Source organism: Chroicocephalus ridibundus, chromosome 3 (assembly GCF_963924245.1).
Source record: "Chroicocephalus ridibundus chromosome 3, bChrRid1.1, whole genome shotgun sequence".
NCBI classification, from domain to species: domain Eukaryota; kingdom Metazoa; phylum Chordata; class Aves; order Charadriiformes; family Laridae; genus Chroicocephalus; species Chroicocephalus ridibundus.
Window position 1 is genome coordinate 90,722,051 of NC_086286.1, and position 15,673 is coordinate 90,737,723.

Genomic DNA, 15,673 nt, shown 5'->3' on the forward strand with positions numbered 1-15,673 from the left:
AAGCGAAAACTAGAGCAGAATTTGGACCCTTCTCTCCATCTGGAAAACAGCTACATCGTTTCTCTTTTCCATGTTTGAAACTGTTGCAACAGCAGGCACAACCTTGAAATACTTCATGCAATGATTCCTTGATATGCTTCCACATGAAGCCTACTAAATCACAGTGAAAAAGCTTTACTTGTGTCCTCGAACTTTGAGGAAATCACATAACCATAGAGCCCTTAAAAGCAAGGCATCTATTCTTTGCACCTAAAATTGATGTCCAAGTTGCGGTCTACAAAATATCATAGAATGGTTCGGGTTGAAAGGAACCTTAAAGACCATCTAGTTCCAACCCCCCTTCCAGGGCCACGGACACCTCCCACTAGACCAGGTTGCTCAAAGCTCCATCCAACCTGGCCCTGAACACTTCCAGGGATGAGGCATCCACAGCTTCTCTGGGCAACCTGTGCCAGCGTCTCACCAGCCTGTGAAAAATTTCTTCCTGATATCTAATATCTAAAAATTAAATAACCTAAAAATTTCTGATATCTAATCTAAATCTACCCTCTTCCGGTTTGAAGCCACTACCCCTCATCCTACCACTATATGCCTGTGCAAAAAGTCCCTCTCCAATATAGGATCTCAGATAAAAAATACTAGTCAATACCTTCCCTGCCTAAAACAGGAAAGGAATAGAATAAAGGAAAAAGGCTCAGATAAAATTACAAAACATTTCAGTTTTATTAAGAATAACTTACATACAAATAAATTATCTTTAAAAATACTATAATACATTTTTATATTAAGTTTAAATTAAGTCTTAGAAGTTGTGTTGGCCTTTCCTGCAGTCAGCAGTCTGATTCTGTTCTTGAGTCTTGTTCCAGTTCATCTTCATCATCTTCACTATCCGAGTCTTCATAAAAGGAAATTGTAGCTTGAACTGGGAAGTTTTTCAGAAGTGCTTCAGCTTCCTGATACAAGTAATCATAGCACCTTGATTTCGGCCAAAATAGTCTGAAACAAGTATACAATAGGTTTGCTTATTGTTATTACATATTCTACTTGGTGGCTGACAGACAAGAAACAGCAGTGAAATTCTGTTAAGACAGGCATCCTACAGAGTTTTCCCTCACATGCCCAATTGCTAAACTGCTTTCTACGTTTAAATAAAAAAAATAATTCTGTGGATTCTGTATTTTCATCTGAAGAAATAAAGATATACATAAAGTGATAGTTTTGCAGCAAAACTACTCTAAAGCCCAAGATTCACTGCATCTGAAGCCTACCACTCCAGTGCCTCATTAACAGTATTACCTGGGGATCTGATCCAAATAGTAGTGCCCTCACCGGAACTATCCCTAGGGAATATAATGGGTGTCAAACAGGATCCCAAATGTATTTGGGTCAAATTAGTAGTTTCATTACTGAAGTTCCCCAACCTAAGTCATTGTTTACAATGGTCTAAGACAAATCTCAAAGTGAAAGGAAAGTTAAAGGTCTAAGGGGATCAGACCTTGATATTTCATCCCAAACTCCTGTCTTTTCAAGAAGAATCAGTCAACAGATTCCTTACAGAAGATGCCCCAGGGGTCTAGATTTTAAAGTAGTCTGTATTGTACCCAGAAATTGACATAAAAATTGCTGATAATATCATGGTGTAGCAAGGGCTATAAGCTAGTGAGATAATATATGGCAATTAATATACTCCACAGTTCCTGTTCCTTTTCAGCTAGCATCCTCTTTTGCTTACAGTTTGGAAGTAGCTGGAAGAAACAGACAATAGATGTCCCAAGAGCTCAGAGACCAGCACATTGCAACATAATTAAATGCTGACTACGGCTTGTTTATAACAGAAATACATTAAGAAACAGCACTAGATGGTTTTCTAGCAATTACAAAAGCACTTTCTAGACAACTGTTTAACAGAACATTGCTTCCTTTGCAGCACAAAAACTGACACTCTCAATTCCCAGCGCTCCCTGCAGCTTTCACTCATACCTAAGCACGGGAGCAGTCACAGTGAAGTCAGAGTGCATGCAATTGCTTAGGTAGTCTGTGCACCAGTAGTTGAAAGATCAGAGCCTAGATTTGAGAGAAAGCTGCATCTTATCTGGAAGAACTACCTGTGCAATTACATTAAGCACCTTGCAACACCTACTAGTGCTTCTGAATAGAGACTCCTGCAGATTCAACAGTAGTTATTTTCTTTACTTCCTTTTCAGAACTGACAGTGCAGGTACTATCATTGCCGCCATCATTAAAACAGTAGTTACATGAGTATTTTTCTCAGCAGCGCTGGCTTAGTCAGTCTGTATCTCCTCTTCCCGACACTCTTCCCCATGCCTGCACCTGCTTTCTTGCACCAGGAGGACACTGGAGGTTTGCACAGCAAGACAGCCTAGGAACAACCCCCATCTTTTTTTAATCCTGGCCACAGGAATGAGTAGCAAGGTGCTTCAGCCAACCCTGCCACCACCAGAAAAAAAAAAAAAAAAAAAAAAAACAACAAAAAGACCAAACAAAAACAACAACCCCAAAACCAAAAGCCCAAAATAAACACATAACTGTGTAACATGTCTAGGTCCCATACCACACCACAGAAGCATGTCAACATCTCCTCTTAACGATCTGGTAAATCCACAAGCACTGGCAATCATTTGCCCAAGGACCAGTCAGTTCAAAAGCACTTAGATGGCTAAATCACCCTGAAGGCACTTTAATATAGAACCATAGAATAGCTTGGGTTGGAAGGGACCTTTACAGGTCATCTAGTCCAACGCACGTGCAATAAGCAGGGACATCTTCAACTAGATCAGGTTGCTCAGAGTTCCATCCAACCTGACCTTGAATGCTTCCAGGGATGGGGTGTCTACCATCTCTCTGGGCAACCTGTTCCAGTGTTTCACCACCCTCAGCACTAAAAACGTCTTTCTAGTCTAAATCTTCCCTCTTTCAGTTTAAAGCCATTACCCCTTATCCTGTCACAACAGGCCCTGCTAAAAAGTCTGTCCCCATCTTTTATAAGCCTCCTTTTAAGTACTGAAAGGCTGCAATAAGGTCTCCCTGGAGTCATCTCTTCTCCAGGCTGAACAACCCCAACTCTCTCAGCCTGTCCTCATAGGAGAAACGTTCCATCCCTCTGATCGTTTTTGTGGCCCTCCTCTGGACCCGCTCCAATAGGTCCATGTCCTCCCTGTGCTTAGGGTTCCATATCTACATAAATACATGGGTGGGATCAAAAGGGGCGGGGGACTCGTTGCTTGCCCAGCCGGAGCAAGGGACTCTTCCATCCCTTCTTCCCTCCCTCCCGGCCGCGAGGGGGGGAGTGAGGTGCCCGCAGCTTCCCCCCGCGGGGACCCGGAGCTTCCCAGCGGGGACCCGGAGCCCCTTCCCGGGACATCCACTTACCTGACGGGGTGCGTGTACTGCGCCAGCTTTCGGGAGGCTTCCGCCAGCCCGCGGGGGCTGTGGGGCTGGGGAGGAGAGAGCAAGACGTCAGCCCGCCGGCACGGCACCCGGCCCTCGAGGGGGGGTAGGAGCGGGGGACGGCCGCCCCCCCCCCCGACTCCCTCGACGTTACCGCGCCCCACTCACCGCGGCGGGGCCGGGGCCGCTCCGCCGATCCCCCTCTCCCGGCGTGGGCACCCAGGGCCTCCAGAAGGGCGCGGATCTGCGCGGCAAGGGCAGGAGCGCTAGGGACGGGCCGGGAAGCGGCCCGCACCGCGGGGAGGAGGAGGAGGAGAGGGGCGAGTAGCCTGGCGGGGACAGAGCCGCCGTGGGCAGGCGGGGGCATCCGCACCCCGTCCCTCCGCCCTCCATCCTCCGCCGGTCCGCGGGTTCGCCTTGCCCGCCCCGGGCCCCGTGGCTTTTATAGCCGGCGGCTGCGGGCCGCGGAGCCCACCTCCCCCGGCTCATTTGCCAGCGCCATCCACCAAAACGGCTCCCCGCGAAGGCGCCGCTGTGTAAACACGGGGCGCGGACGCGTGCGTGCCCCAAATGGCCCGGAGCGGGGGGTGGGGGGGGAGGATTTGGCAAGTCGGTGTTAATCGCACTTGAGCAGACACATGGCTGCTGCCGGGGGGGGGGAAGCGGGGGGGAAGCCCCTGTGGGAACGGAGCAGGGGGCGGCGGGGGCGAGGCGGCAGCGGGGACGCGCCCGGGCCGCCCTCCAGTCCCGGCGGCGGGGGTGAAGCCGCCGCAAGCGCGGCCTTTTGTTTGTTAAAAACGTGTTCGTTTATCCCTAAAAGCGGCTAGGCGAGGCGTGTGGGATGGCAGGGCCAGGCAGGGCACCGGTGTGCGGTGCCGGTAGCTCCCGGCGGGAGCGGGGCTGGGGGAGCGCGGTTAGCGGTTCCCGGGGCGCCGGCGCGGGGTGCCCGGGCACAGACGGAGGAATTTCACCCTGGGGTGGCGGAGAAAAGGACGCTCCCCAGAGGGGTCCTCACTTCATGACGCGTCACCCCCTGTAATATGCTCCGTGACACGTTCCCCCTGAGATAACGTTGCTTTTTTAGTGATCACAGTGGCTTTTTTATAGGGTACTTTTACCTTCTTTTATTCTTTTTCATGTGGTCCTGATACTTCATTCCGCTGCCAGCCATCACATGCTGTTGCTACACATGCAAGATTTTATGCCAAACTCATACCCTTTCCTCAGCCCCCATCACCAGGGGGGCGTATTTTTGTTTCCAGCTTTTCTTTTTTTCCTTTTCTTTCTGAGATTGCAATCACTGATGCATGTGAGGGGGGACAGAAACAACAGAGTGATCGTATACAAGAGCTAGTAAACAGTAATAATACCAGCCCTGGGGAAGCTAGGAGGGTTGGAGGGATAGAGCTGCCCTAGATGCTGAAGGAGGGCTTCAAACCCAGGTAATTTATCGGCCCATTAAAGCTCACATAACGGAGGCACCACAAAGACTGAGGGCACTGTACTCTTTGGAATAATATTTTGCCTTTTTGAGCGTAGCCATAAGGAGTGTGTCTACTTTAGCACTGCCGAAGAGTAGCTGCAGATAGAAAGTTACTTGTGCCTTCTCCACAATACCTTCAGCACCTTTCACTACCAGTTGTAAAAAACATTACCTATTAGAAGCAGTGTGGGAAATGTAATCAGATCCATAGCGCGAGAATTGCATTTTTTTCAGGTCTTTAAGTCAAAACCAGATCTAGACTGAATTGCCTTTCTGAAGAAAAGCAACCCCTTACTTTGAAAGAGAAGTAGATGGAAGAGTGCACGCATTTAAGCTTGCTCATGCTGCGATACATTCTGACTTCATCAGTGGATGTATTCTGTCATTTCGCAGTTTTGTGCCATTTGACCACTTGAAGAAATTGATAATTATTATAACTTCATGAGTTATTAAAGAAAAATGTATTTCACTGTGGAAAGCCCAATTTAGAAGGACATTAGGGTTAAGCCAAATGTTTAAAAGAATAAGATTTCCAGAGTAATTTTGCTGCACTGTGATGTTTGTAGCTGTTTGCATTTTTTCCCGCCTCATTTTCACTGTGGCCTAGAGTCAGATTAATTAAAATCAGAACGAACAAAAGGCTCAAACTCCCAGTAAATATTAATCTTAAAGTTAAGAAATGGAGAATAGAACAAAGGAGCTTGTGCAATAAGCTGAGTTTGATCATAAGCAATATTGTATCTATTTTTCCTCTGCTTCCAAATGGCTACTGTGGAACCTTGTCAGATGAAGTAAAGGGTAAAACAGATGTTTAAAAGCTGTCTGATGGTAGATTCTTCTTTTGCCTAAATGAAGTGAGAGCAATAATTTTTGTAGTTGGTATTTCTCTTTTGAGAAATATAATGCAGGCTGTGTAAGGAAAAAAAAGGGGGGGGGGCTAGGTTCATTGTCTAAAGAAGAAAAGCAGAAACATCCCCCATCACATTAATAGTGACAGAGGACTAAGAGAACACAGCATCAACTTTATCTGTTTAATAAAGCATAAAAATGAGTTTCAACATCTACAGTAAAGGCAACAAAAGAAGGAGTGTCTTCAGCCAGTGACTTTTAATTGTCTCCGGATTCTTTTTAGTACCTGCCTGAAATGAGAAAATGTCCTAGGGAGAAAGTGTGATTTACCCATTAGAGAGCAAACTGAAACAGAGGTGTTGAAGGGATAAGCAGAAAATAATGAGTAACAGCTGTTGTTCCTCTGCATATTTTCACACTATATGACTCTTCTTGGCTTTATAGTTTAGTAATGCAGTCCTGTTTATTGAGAGAAATACAAATGTCTGTCTCTGCAATAATAACTTGTTATCATTGACACCATAACCGCCCCCCCCCCCAAAAAAAAAACCTAAAATTTTACCATCTTCTCACTGACCTTGAAATATAGGCTAGAAATCATTGAATCTTCATTGTGGATGTCTTTTCTTTTTCAGTTTGTGGACAGAGCAAGAGGAACAGTCCCTTGGTAAGTTACTATCCGAAACGTGGTTTAATCATGCGAAAGCCTCTGTAGGCAGGAGCTACATACAGCCCCTGAGCAAACAGTTGGTCAAATGGGAGTGATGGAACACGCTTAAAAATGGGGGGTTTTTTTGCATAATATAGTAGTGGAAAGCACAGTTCTGAATTGAGCATGAAGTCTGATAGAGGCAGTCCCCTCATGCATTCTTGACTCATCTAATTAAAACGATATTCTCCTTTCTGTGCCTTAGTTCCTGCTATTTTGTATTTCAACTTAAAAAAAAAAAGTATAACTCCTGAGCTGAAGGTTGTTCTTCGTTATATGTCTATAACTAGAGTGCCTTTAGTAAAGCAAGGCTGGGAGTCAGGATCTGATATACTGTGCTGTAAATATTATAGTGGAATGAAAACTGAAATATGATGTTATATGGTTTTATGTACTCTCTCACACAAAATAAAAAAATCTAGGCATTCCATCAGGTCTCAGCTTCTTGAAAATTTCTCTCAAGATCATAGATTTTTTTTTTATTTCCTTGTATCACTCTCCAAGCAGGTCATAGCTGGCAATTTACAGGGTTCAAGTCCGTTTAGCCACAGTTTGATTTTTATAGGGATTTTTGCATAATTGCAATTGAGCAATTTCAAATGCAGTACAAATAATTCTTGGACAGTCAGTCTGGATTTACCACAGTAGTACTAAAAACTGAATTTTGTTTTCTCAGAATGTATACAAAAGAGCATTTATCCAGAATTAAAGTAATTCACTAGGCTTGGTTTAAATCGATTAAAAGTGCTTTTGTGGCTATCTGCAGTATGACATCTTGAAATGTAATGTACTGTTAATAGGATACACAGAAGAGCAAACACAGAGGTCTGTGCGGATTTGAGTGTGCTACTATAAACAAAGAAGGTGTTCACAAATGGCTTAGAGCTAAATTTGACAAGACAGTGCTAATCACGCTCGGACATGGGAATATCTGGACAGAGGACACTCAGCTGGCTTCATATTAGCCTCTCCGAAGGCAGTGAGTGATGGCTCTTACTTATTAGTAAAACAGGCACATTGTATGAAAATTATTGCATGAGTTTATATATAGAGAAAATTGACTTGGTCTTGCTAGGACTTTGTTTTAGTGAGAAAGGCAAGGTCAGACACGTGGAAGTGCTCTTTTGCTTACTGAGGCACGACTGAGGAAACTGATTAACAGACAAAATATGATCTTGCGGATTTTACAGCCTAGCTTCACCCTGATGCTTCCAATTGTGGCAACACTTTAGGACTGGGTTTTGGAAAGTAATAGTATGCCAGGTATTTGCATACAGATATTGACTGTACGTGCATATGTCATTTATTTACATGTTTGTTCTATTAGCTAAAAATTGGGTCATTTTTTGCTGGTAAATGCGAAGTTTGCATATGAAATTTATATGCACAACTTCGGTAGGTGTTCATCTGTGTGCAATTATAATTACTTTACTGGAAACTTTGCAGTACTGTCTTATGAAGCATCAAGATTTTTTTATTTGTGGTATGATATATAGGGCATTTTTTCTGCCATAATTTGAAAGTAAAGCATCAGTTTGTAAAGAACAAAGAACAGCAGGGATGGTTCTACCAACTTCTATCCTCACCATTATTTTTTTTCAATACAGTATTTTTGATATCACTGACATACCTGAATGTAAACTTGGTTCAATATTTCCATAAAATTAATTTTTTTATCGGTAAATAACATGAGATGCAAACTAGGTCCTAAGAAATAAAATAAATACAAGTTAAGTTTTCTTATGGGAAGAAAAAAAAGAAAGGAACAGAACTTAATCAGCAGGTAAGTCTATTCACATTACCGATGGCTATAAAACTATTGCTTGGATAATAAAGACTCTGCTTATCCTGTTGCTGTTGTGTATTTTTTATATACAAAAATGCAGCTCTTATTCAAACAGTGTAATTCCTTGTGAGCCCAAGTGTCTGTTGTTTCCTACAGAGAGGTATGTTTGGAAGCCTAAAGATGAAACTCTCTTTCATGGAGACATCCATCCCACTTCTGGATTTTGACTAGGCTGTAATAGCATTAACTGTCATTCTTTCACTTGATGGAAAAAATTATTCTTCCCCTTCCTCTATCCAACTGGACATGAAGGGTTGCAGGAACGCTGGAAGGAAAACTTTGTGAATAGGAGGGATGCATGTCTTTTCACCCTCTGTGCTACTGGGAACCCAGTTCCCGGTGACTTGGGGAGCACCATCACCCAGGGTTGGAGGATTCAGCAGGGAATGGCCTCACTGGAAGGGCCACAGCTCTACAGTCCGCCCTGTCAATGAGTCTGAAAACCTCCAACTTTCCCATATTTATCCCAGCCCTGATGCCGTTACAAACTTTGTGGTCACGTGGGCACGTTTGGGTGGTCAGTGGTATTTGCCATGGAATAAGCAATATGTTTGTGTGTGTGGCACACGCACACCTACCGGAGGCCCCTGCATGTCCATGTGGCAAGGTGTGACTCCACACAGCAGGTTGGGCTTCCTCATTTCCCTCCCCCAGTGCTGCTCCGCTCCCAGGCCCAGGCTGGCAAATGGTAAAGGATAATGTATCCACATGGGAAAGCGACACGTTAAGGGACTGAGAATGTGTAACGGGATCAGCCACGGGCTACAGGCATCTTTTAAAAATTAGGAAGATCATTTGCTGTTGAGTTATGGGCACTTTAAATTCCATGCAGGTAAGAAACAGAGACATCAGTGCTGAACACCGATCTTGTAACTTCTTTTAATAGAATGGGAGTCAGTGAAGCACTGATACATCAGTAATGCCGGGGCTCGGCAGAAGTGTCTGGCTCGCTCAGCGTAATGCAGCATAATGTCACAGCATTTGCTGCGGTTGGAGCGCACGGTGCTGCAGTGTGGCACTGGCAGGATTTGCCCTCTCGCCTCGAAAAAGAAGTGAGAGGCAGCCAAATGAAATGAGATCGCTCTAGCCCAACAGCTATTGACAGAAGAGATGAAGAAATTAGATAATCATTGGAATGTCCTGATCTGACTCCTCTGGTAATACAGTCCCTAGCAGTGTCATCTCTCTTCTCACAATGCACCATTCAATTAACTGTTCAGATTTATTGCTTTGCTGGCTACAAAGATAGTCAGGTTATTTTTCAGTGGTTATTTTTCAGTTTCCCCTGTATCTCTAAAACATCAGCACAGCATCAACCCTCAAAAAGGATGCATGCCACTGAGCCGCTGATGTATATAATGCATCATTTAACCTCTGGCAGGAGGGAGTGAACTGCAAGAAACAGTGATGTGTGAGCCGTACCTCTGACAAACAAGCACCTGAGAAAGGCAACGTGAGCCCTAAAGATAAGCAGTGCCAGCCCCGAGGAGTACACAGGGTATCTTGTACTGCGCTGCGGGGAGGTCAGAGCTTTTACGCAGGCGCCCAGAGATAAGGGCTGACAGAGACCCCCCAGCCCCCCGGTTCCTCCCTGGCTTCTGGTGACTGATGTTAGGATGGTGCAAATTCCATCACGGCAGAATTTCAGTACCTCTTCATTTCTCACATCCCAATGATCCTTGATGGTAGCAGCGAACACAAGGAATACGGAGATCATTGTATGGGCTGGTAGTAGTCTGACTGTCTTAATGAAGATTCAGACAAATGGCAGAGGTACCAAAAGTAAAGACTAGTATCACTTGTTTTTAAGACTGTTTGTCAGTACCCTTAAATATCACGTTTTCCATGGTTTATTGCTTTCCAAATTTTATTTGGACTATATTTTTCCATGGTAGGTTTCTTCAGACTTAGTTTGGGGAAAAACTGCGATCAAAATAAGATGGCTCAAATCCTGGAGTCCTTTCCAAGAAGGAGGGAGAAATGTTAGAAACATCATCTTGCAACATAAAAAAAGTTACAGTGCCTTTTTTGGGAGGTTGTTTAACAATTACAGGAGCTGCATGGTTTTGGACTGTGAAGTTTGCCATTGCACCAGGCATTAGCCTTTTGGTTTTCCTCTGAAAATCCACTCAAATTCGGACAATTTCCAGGACTATAAAAACTATAGTTTGAGTCGCTCACTAAAAAGACTTTGAAGAATTTACTTACTAAATTCATTGAAGAACTAAATCTGCCTGGGACTCATTTAATCCAGAACTGACCAGGGCTGTCCTTGCAACCAAAGCTTTGTGTTGCTGGAGGCTGGGGTAGGTCTTGAAGTCAGTTATCCAAACTGGGAGGTGCTTGCTTTCCATCTTCTCTCCTCCTCTTCCTTTGCATAGCCCAAACACCTGGGCTACAGCAAGAGGAGGGTGGCAGGAAGAACAGGAGGAGGAGGAGGGGAAGAAGTGGACAAGTTGAGGTTGAGGCCAGGGTTTGTGGGGTATTGAGAACCAGGATTAGAAATTATGTTCAGGGGAGGCAGTGGGAGGTTTCATTAGCTTAGTGGAAGCCTAAGCCTGGAAAAGGAGATAAAGGGAAGTGGGACATGATCACAGGACCCTGACTGCAATAACAAGGTCTGCAGCCTCTCTTTTCTCCATTCCCCTGCTTACAAGAAAAAGACGTCTTTTCATACTTGGAGCAAGCAGCCGTAGACTGCCTGGGGACCATGGCAGACACCAGTCCCCACCCAACGCACCCGCAGCCAGGCATGGGGGCTGCTGAAGGACACACCACCCGATCACTTGGGCAGACAGGTGGCCCAGAGAATGGGCCAATATAGTTGATTACATCCTGGCCTTCCAGATCTATGCCCACACCAGAGGCCTCTGCAAAGGCCCCGGGGCTCTTGAGCATCCTCTCCACACCAGCCCATCTGTGTCAGCTTGCCTCCATGGATTTCACAGAAGACCAGTCTCTTCCCAATGGAATGCAACCATTCTGGTAATGGTGGACCTGTTCACCAAGGTAGTTCGGTTTTTCATCTTCAGGGTGTTGCCCATTGCCCTGCTGACTGCCTGACTCTTTCTACCATGTTTTCCCATGTCATGACCTCCCACATTGTATAATTACCAAACAGGGAAGCCCATTCACAGGTTTTGGAAGGAGCTCCTGGGCCTCCTCTAAGGCCAATTCACCTCTCCTCTTCATGCCATTTCCCTATCCCACAGACAGAGACAATCAGATCCTGGAGCAAAACCTCCAGGGTCACAACAACTTCCTCCATGATGAATGGGTCACCCTTCCCCCTGCATCAGAGACTGCCCACAAAGATAATGCTCCCATATCTGCATGGCAGAGCCTGTTGGTGCACCCAGAGCCCTGACACTGGAACCAGGCTGGGTGTGGAGAGAGATGAGGAGAGTAAGAGACCCATGTGTGCTGAGTCCAGGGGACAACTGGACCAGGGCTTGAGCTCATGAGGGACATCGCAGCTGCCTGACCAAAGAGCTTAAGTCCTTGGGGGGACATCCTGGAGGACTTGGTTCCAGTGGATGTGGGGAAGGATAGCTTGAGGATGTGGGGAGAACAGACCATGTTTGAGGAAGGAGACTGGATCCAAGTCCCCAGTAAGACCAGGAGGAGGAAAGGCACAGGACATGTCACCAAGGAGTGAAGTTGCAGAAGCAAAGCAAGAATGGCTGGAACAGGAGCTGTCAAAAGAAAGCACTGAGCGTGGGAAGGACAATTTGGACTAGAAAAGAGTATCGTGGTGCTGTCAGACAGGAATAGTTCTGTGTGAAGGGTGAAAGATGGGTGGGAGGAGAAACTGGGAGAGAGAAATAGCACTAATAGTTTAAGAAGACTGAGTTGAAGGACTGAGGACAGAAAGAGCTCCAAGAGCCTACAAATGGGGAAAAGACTAAGAAAACAGTCAAAAGGCATGAGGCAGGTTTTTCCTAATGAAGGTCATTGGGTCTTGGTCCCAGAGGTGGTCTAGAGACAGGTCTGGCGGGTAGAAAATCTGGGACTGGTTAATAAGAAGTGAGATGAAGAGCCAAAATTGGGAAGAGACATGACTAAAATATTAGTACATTTGAGGGGAAGGAAGAGAGGAATCAAGTTTGAAAAAAAATAGGTACAGGAGTTGTGGGCCCAGTGTACACCTTTCTAAAGCCTGGATGGACCTCAGGAGACCCTATCCTAGCAGAGCTTGAGAAACCTGCTGGCAAGGTCCCATCACCTTCTAGGCAGGCTCCAAGTTGGTACCACTAACAGGTACTCTGTTAGCTCAAGTAACAAGAGCCTGAATCATAGACCTGAAGTTTTCCTATCCAGGTGCTACTATTGCAACACCTGATGATTTCCCCCCTGCTCCAAGTTGTTCCATTTGGATTTGTACAAACATAGGAATTCACCTCCAGACTGTGATGGGGAACACTTTTAACACTGCAAAGTCAATCACTCAAAAATCCTGAAACTTTTGGAAAAAAAAAAATAATTCTGTAAGGTTCGCATGTGAGTTTTATCTCATCTACTTCAAGTGTTTAATGGTTAGTCATCTAAGTCTAAGATGGTAAATTCAGGCTGCCATAAGATAGGAACCTTCAGAGGACAACTAATTTTGTCCTAAGACGAGATGTCTAGGATAGCTAAAATGTACAGGGCAGGCAAGATGACAAGCTCTCTGGCACAATCTGTGTCTCTCTACTGACTGAAAGATGACTATTTTAGAAACTAGACTTAGAAATGTCTAGTTTAGCTTGAAAATAGCTTTTAGATGTCTCAAGCTAGGTAATATGAATCCCAATGACATGTTTCTATATTTGTGTGTCCGATATGAGAGTCTGCAGTGTGAGTTGTAGAACTGTTTAACTCCAGCCCTCCCAGGGTTTCTAAGTGCAAATTCCCTCTTGCATTTGTGTGTCCTAAATAGTTTGGACACTATGGATCTGAGACTCATGACTGCAGCTGAAATGAATAAGAATCATGCCTTAAATGCAGCACTATATAATTCAAGGCTATGGAAAAATGAGATCATCATTATCTGAAACTGGCCAGCCAGGTTTAAAGGACTTTTTTAACATTAGTGTGTGTCCTTAGTTACCGATGTATAAAATGGCAGCGGTAGAAAGGCACCTCCAATCCCTAAAGGCTGTGTGAAGTCTGTTCATTAATTTCTGCAGCCACCACAGTTACTGGCACTGCAGAAGACTCATCACAGCAGCATTTTGAAATACTGTCTGTAAGTTTTTGCTATGCAAGGAAACGATCAGAGTGTGCAGGCTGTCCGAAGAACAAATGATATATTGAATAGCCATTCAATATATTGTCATCACCTATTCTGGGCACCGAGAGAGGGAAGGGACTTGTGAAAACCAGAAGGTGGTGATGCCACTGACTGCCACAATGCATACACACACACAAACTGAATTTAAGTTGTGTAGACAACCATGATTCTGGCATTTTTCTAACTTTCTGGTGCTCACTGTCACAGTCTTAATACTGTTGTTTTGGCACGCAATTGTCTGGGAGTGTGCGACAGATGTGTATCTGCTTTATTCCATCCGGAGATTTTGCCTAAGATCCTCCCCTTTTTAATTTCCCTCAAAAGCTTCTGTGCGTGTCTTCATATGCCCAACTTACAATGCAAGATATTCCCTATAAAATACATCAGTAGTCACTATAAAATACATCAAAATATTCAATATATTTTTTATTAGGTGATAAACTATGAGGTGCAATGTTTGGGTTTGATATGAATACGTACGTTCAGGTTACTACAGGGAAAAATTTCAAAGCAGATGGTAGTAAATTTTCTCTGATAGGCATGAATTTGTCATTTTTAAAGAATCTGAAGATTACTATCACAGTGTTTTTAAAGCTGCATTCTCAATATTTTTATCCGCTTTCTTTGCTCAAAATTTTATTGATTTCTTTCCTCTTTGACCCATGGCCACAGTGTCTTTACCACACATTGCATTCTTGTACATCCTAGCGTTCACACTATGAAATACAGAATAGCGAATCAGTGTGATATCACATTATTGAGAAGTTTCTTGTCTCATCTTTTAAATTAGCTCCTGATGGATTTTTTTCATTAGTACGCTTTAAGAATTCCACGGAGCCCACTTTCCAAGTTACTGATGTGGCTTCACTCTGTAGAACAGAAGTCTCCGAATAATTAGCATTTTGTTAGTCAGCCAAGTATCTCTCTGGCCTCCAGGCATTACTGCAGCATAAGTATAAAAAAAAACCTGAAATTTTTCCATTACATTTACCTCCTGTCTTCTTAAACTAGTTCTTTCTCCAAAATAACAGTTCATACCATATCAAATTTTTGTGTTACTGAAATACTTTGTGGCTATACTAGCTATTTTAAATTCTTGCCGTTTGTTTTTTCTTACCTTCACGGAATTTATATTTGTGTTTATATTTACATTTACATTTACATTTATATTTATATTTATATTTATATTTATATTTATATTTATATTTATATTTATATTTATATTTATATTTATATTTATATTTATATTTATATTATTTTTATTTATATTATTTACTATATTTACTATATTTAAAATATTCAAAACATTTTATATTTTTATATATTCTATATAAAATATATATTGTATAGAAAAGCATATATATTCTTACCATCCCAGAATATATATTTTTTATATAGAGAGATGCTGTGAAAATACATATGGTATGTTTATATATATATATATATGAAATATATATTAAATTAACTTTTACCTGAATATATATGACCTAGTTGGAAACTGACACATAACAAATCTAAACCTTGTCAGTTATCTCTTCCAAAGCACTTAAGTTTTGACAAATATGTATTTTTTTAAATGGTGCTGCTATTTAGAAGAACTAATTTTAAATGCAAAGAATGTTCAGTGTTTTCCAGCTGAAATGCAGAGCTTATCATGGAAATTATTACCTTGGGTATTCATTATCTCAGCACTGCAAGAGATCGTTCGTATTGTCCATGACATTAGCATTCAGCAACTACTCCAAAATAAAATATTGTTTGACACGCGCAGCAAGTAGCTTTTCATTGGAAATAAATATTTTAAATATATTGAAACATGTATATTTGATGGTGGGTTTATTTATTTACTGATTTTCTTAGAGAGGATTCAGAGGACATGAATAGGGAGCGCTAGGCCTAATTTGTACTAATATTAAGTGAACGCTCTGTTAAAGCAACTCTTACACACATACATCCTTAAGCACCTTGTTGAATCAAGGTATTTTTGTTTGAATTTGGACCTATATTAGTAGTGGATGAAAACCAGGGCTATGTAATAACTGCAGAATAGGCAGGGTTTTCATTTCCTTGTGCATTTTTTGTTTTTATCAGAAAAAACCTCCTCAT

The 15,673-nt window shown here is 43.1% G+C and overlaps 1 protein-coding gene across 1 annotated transcript; it reads right to left on the bottom strand.

Annotated features, from left to right (window-relative positions):
* Nucleotides 1-807: 807 nt before the first annotated feature.
* On the bottom strand, nucleotides 808-3,950 carry RIPPLY2 (ripply transcriptional repressor 2). The gene is made up of 3 exons (XM_063330068.1): nucleotides 3,577-3,950; nucleotides 3,391-3,455; nucleotides 808-996 (listed from the first exon to the last, which is right to left on the bottom strand). The coding sequence occupies exons 1-3, from the start codon at nucleotides 3,895-3,897 to the stop codon at nucleotides 831-833; spliced, it is 552 nt and encodes a 183-aa protein (XP_063186138.1). The 5' UTR covers nucleotides 3,898-3,950; the 3' UTR covers nucleotides 808-830.
* Between the last annotated feature and the right edge of the window lie 11,723 nt (nucleotides 3,951-15,673).

What these genes read in the sequence shown, in the direction of transcription:
- RIPPLY2 (XM_063330068.1), bottom strand. Translation starts at nt 3,897, where the DNA reads ATGAGCCGGGGGAGGTGGGCTCCGCGGCCCGCAGCCGCCGGCTATAAA. An exon ending in GCGGCCCCGGCCCCGCCGCG is followed by an intron (nt 3,456 to 3,576) that starts GTGAGTGGGGCG and finishes TCTCCTCCCCAG; the next exon opens with CCCCACAGCCCCCGCGGGCT. An exon ending in CAGTACACGCACCCCGTCAG is followed by an intron (nt 997 to 3,390) that starts GTAAGTGGATGT and finishes TACTTGTTTCAG; the next exon opens with ACTATTTTGGCCGAAATCAA.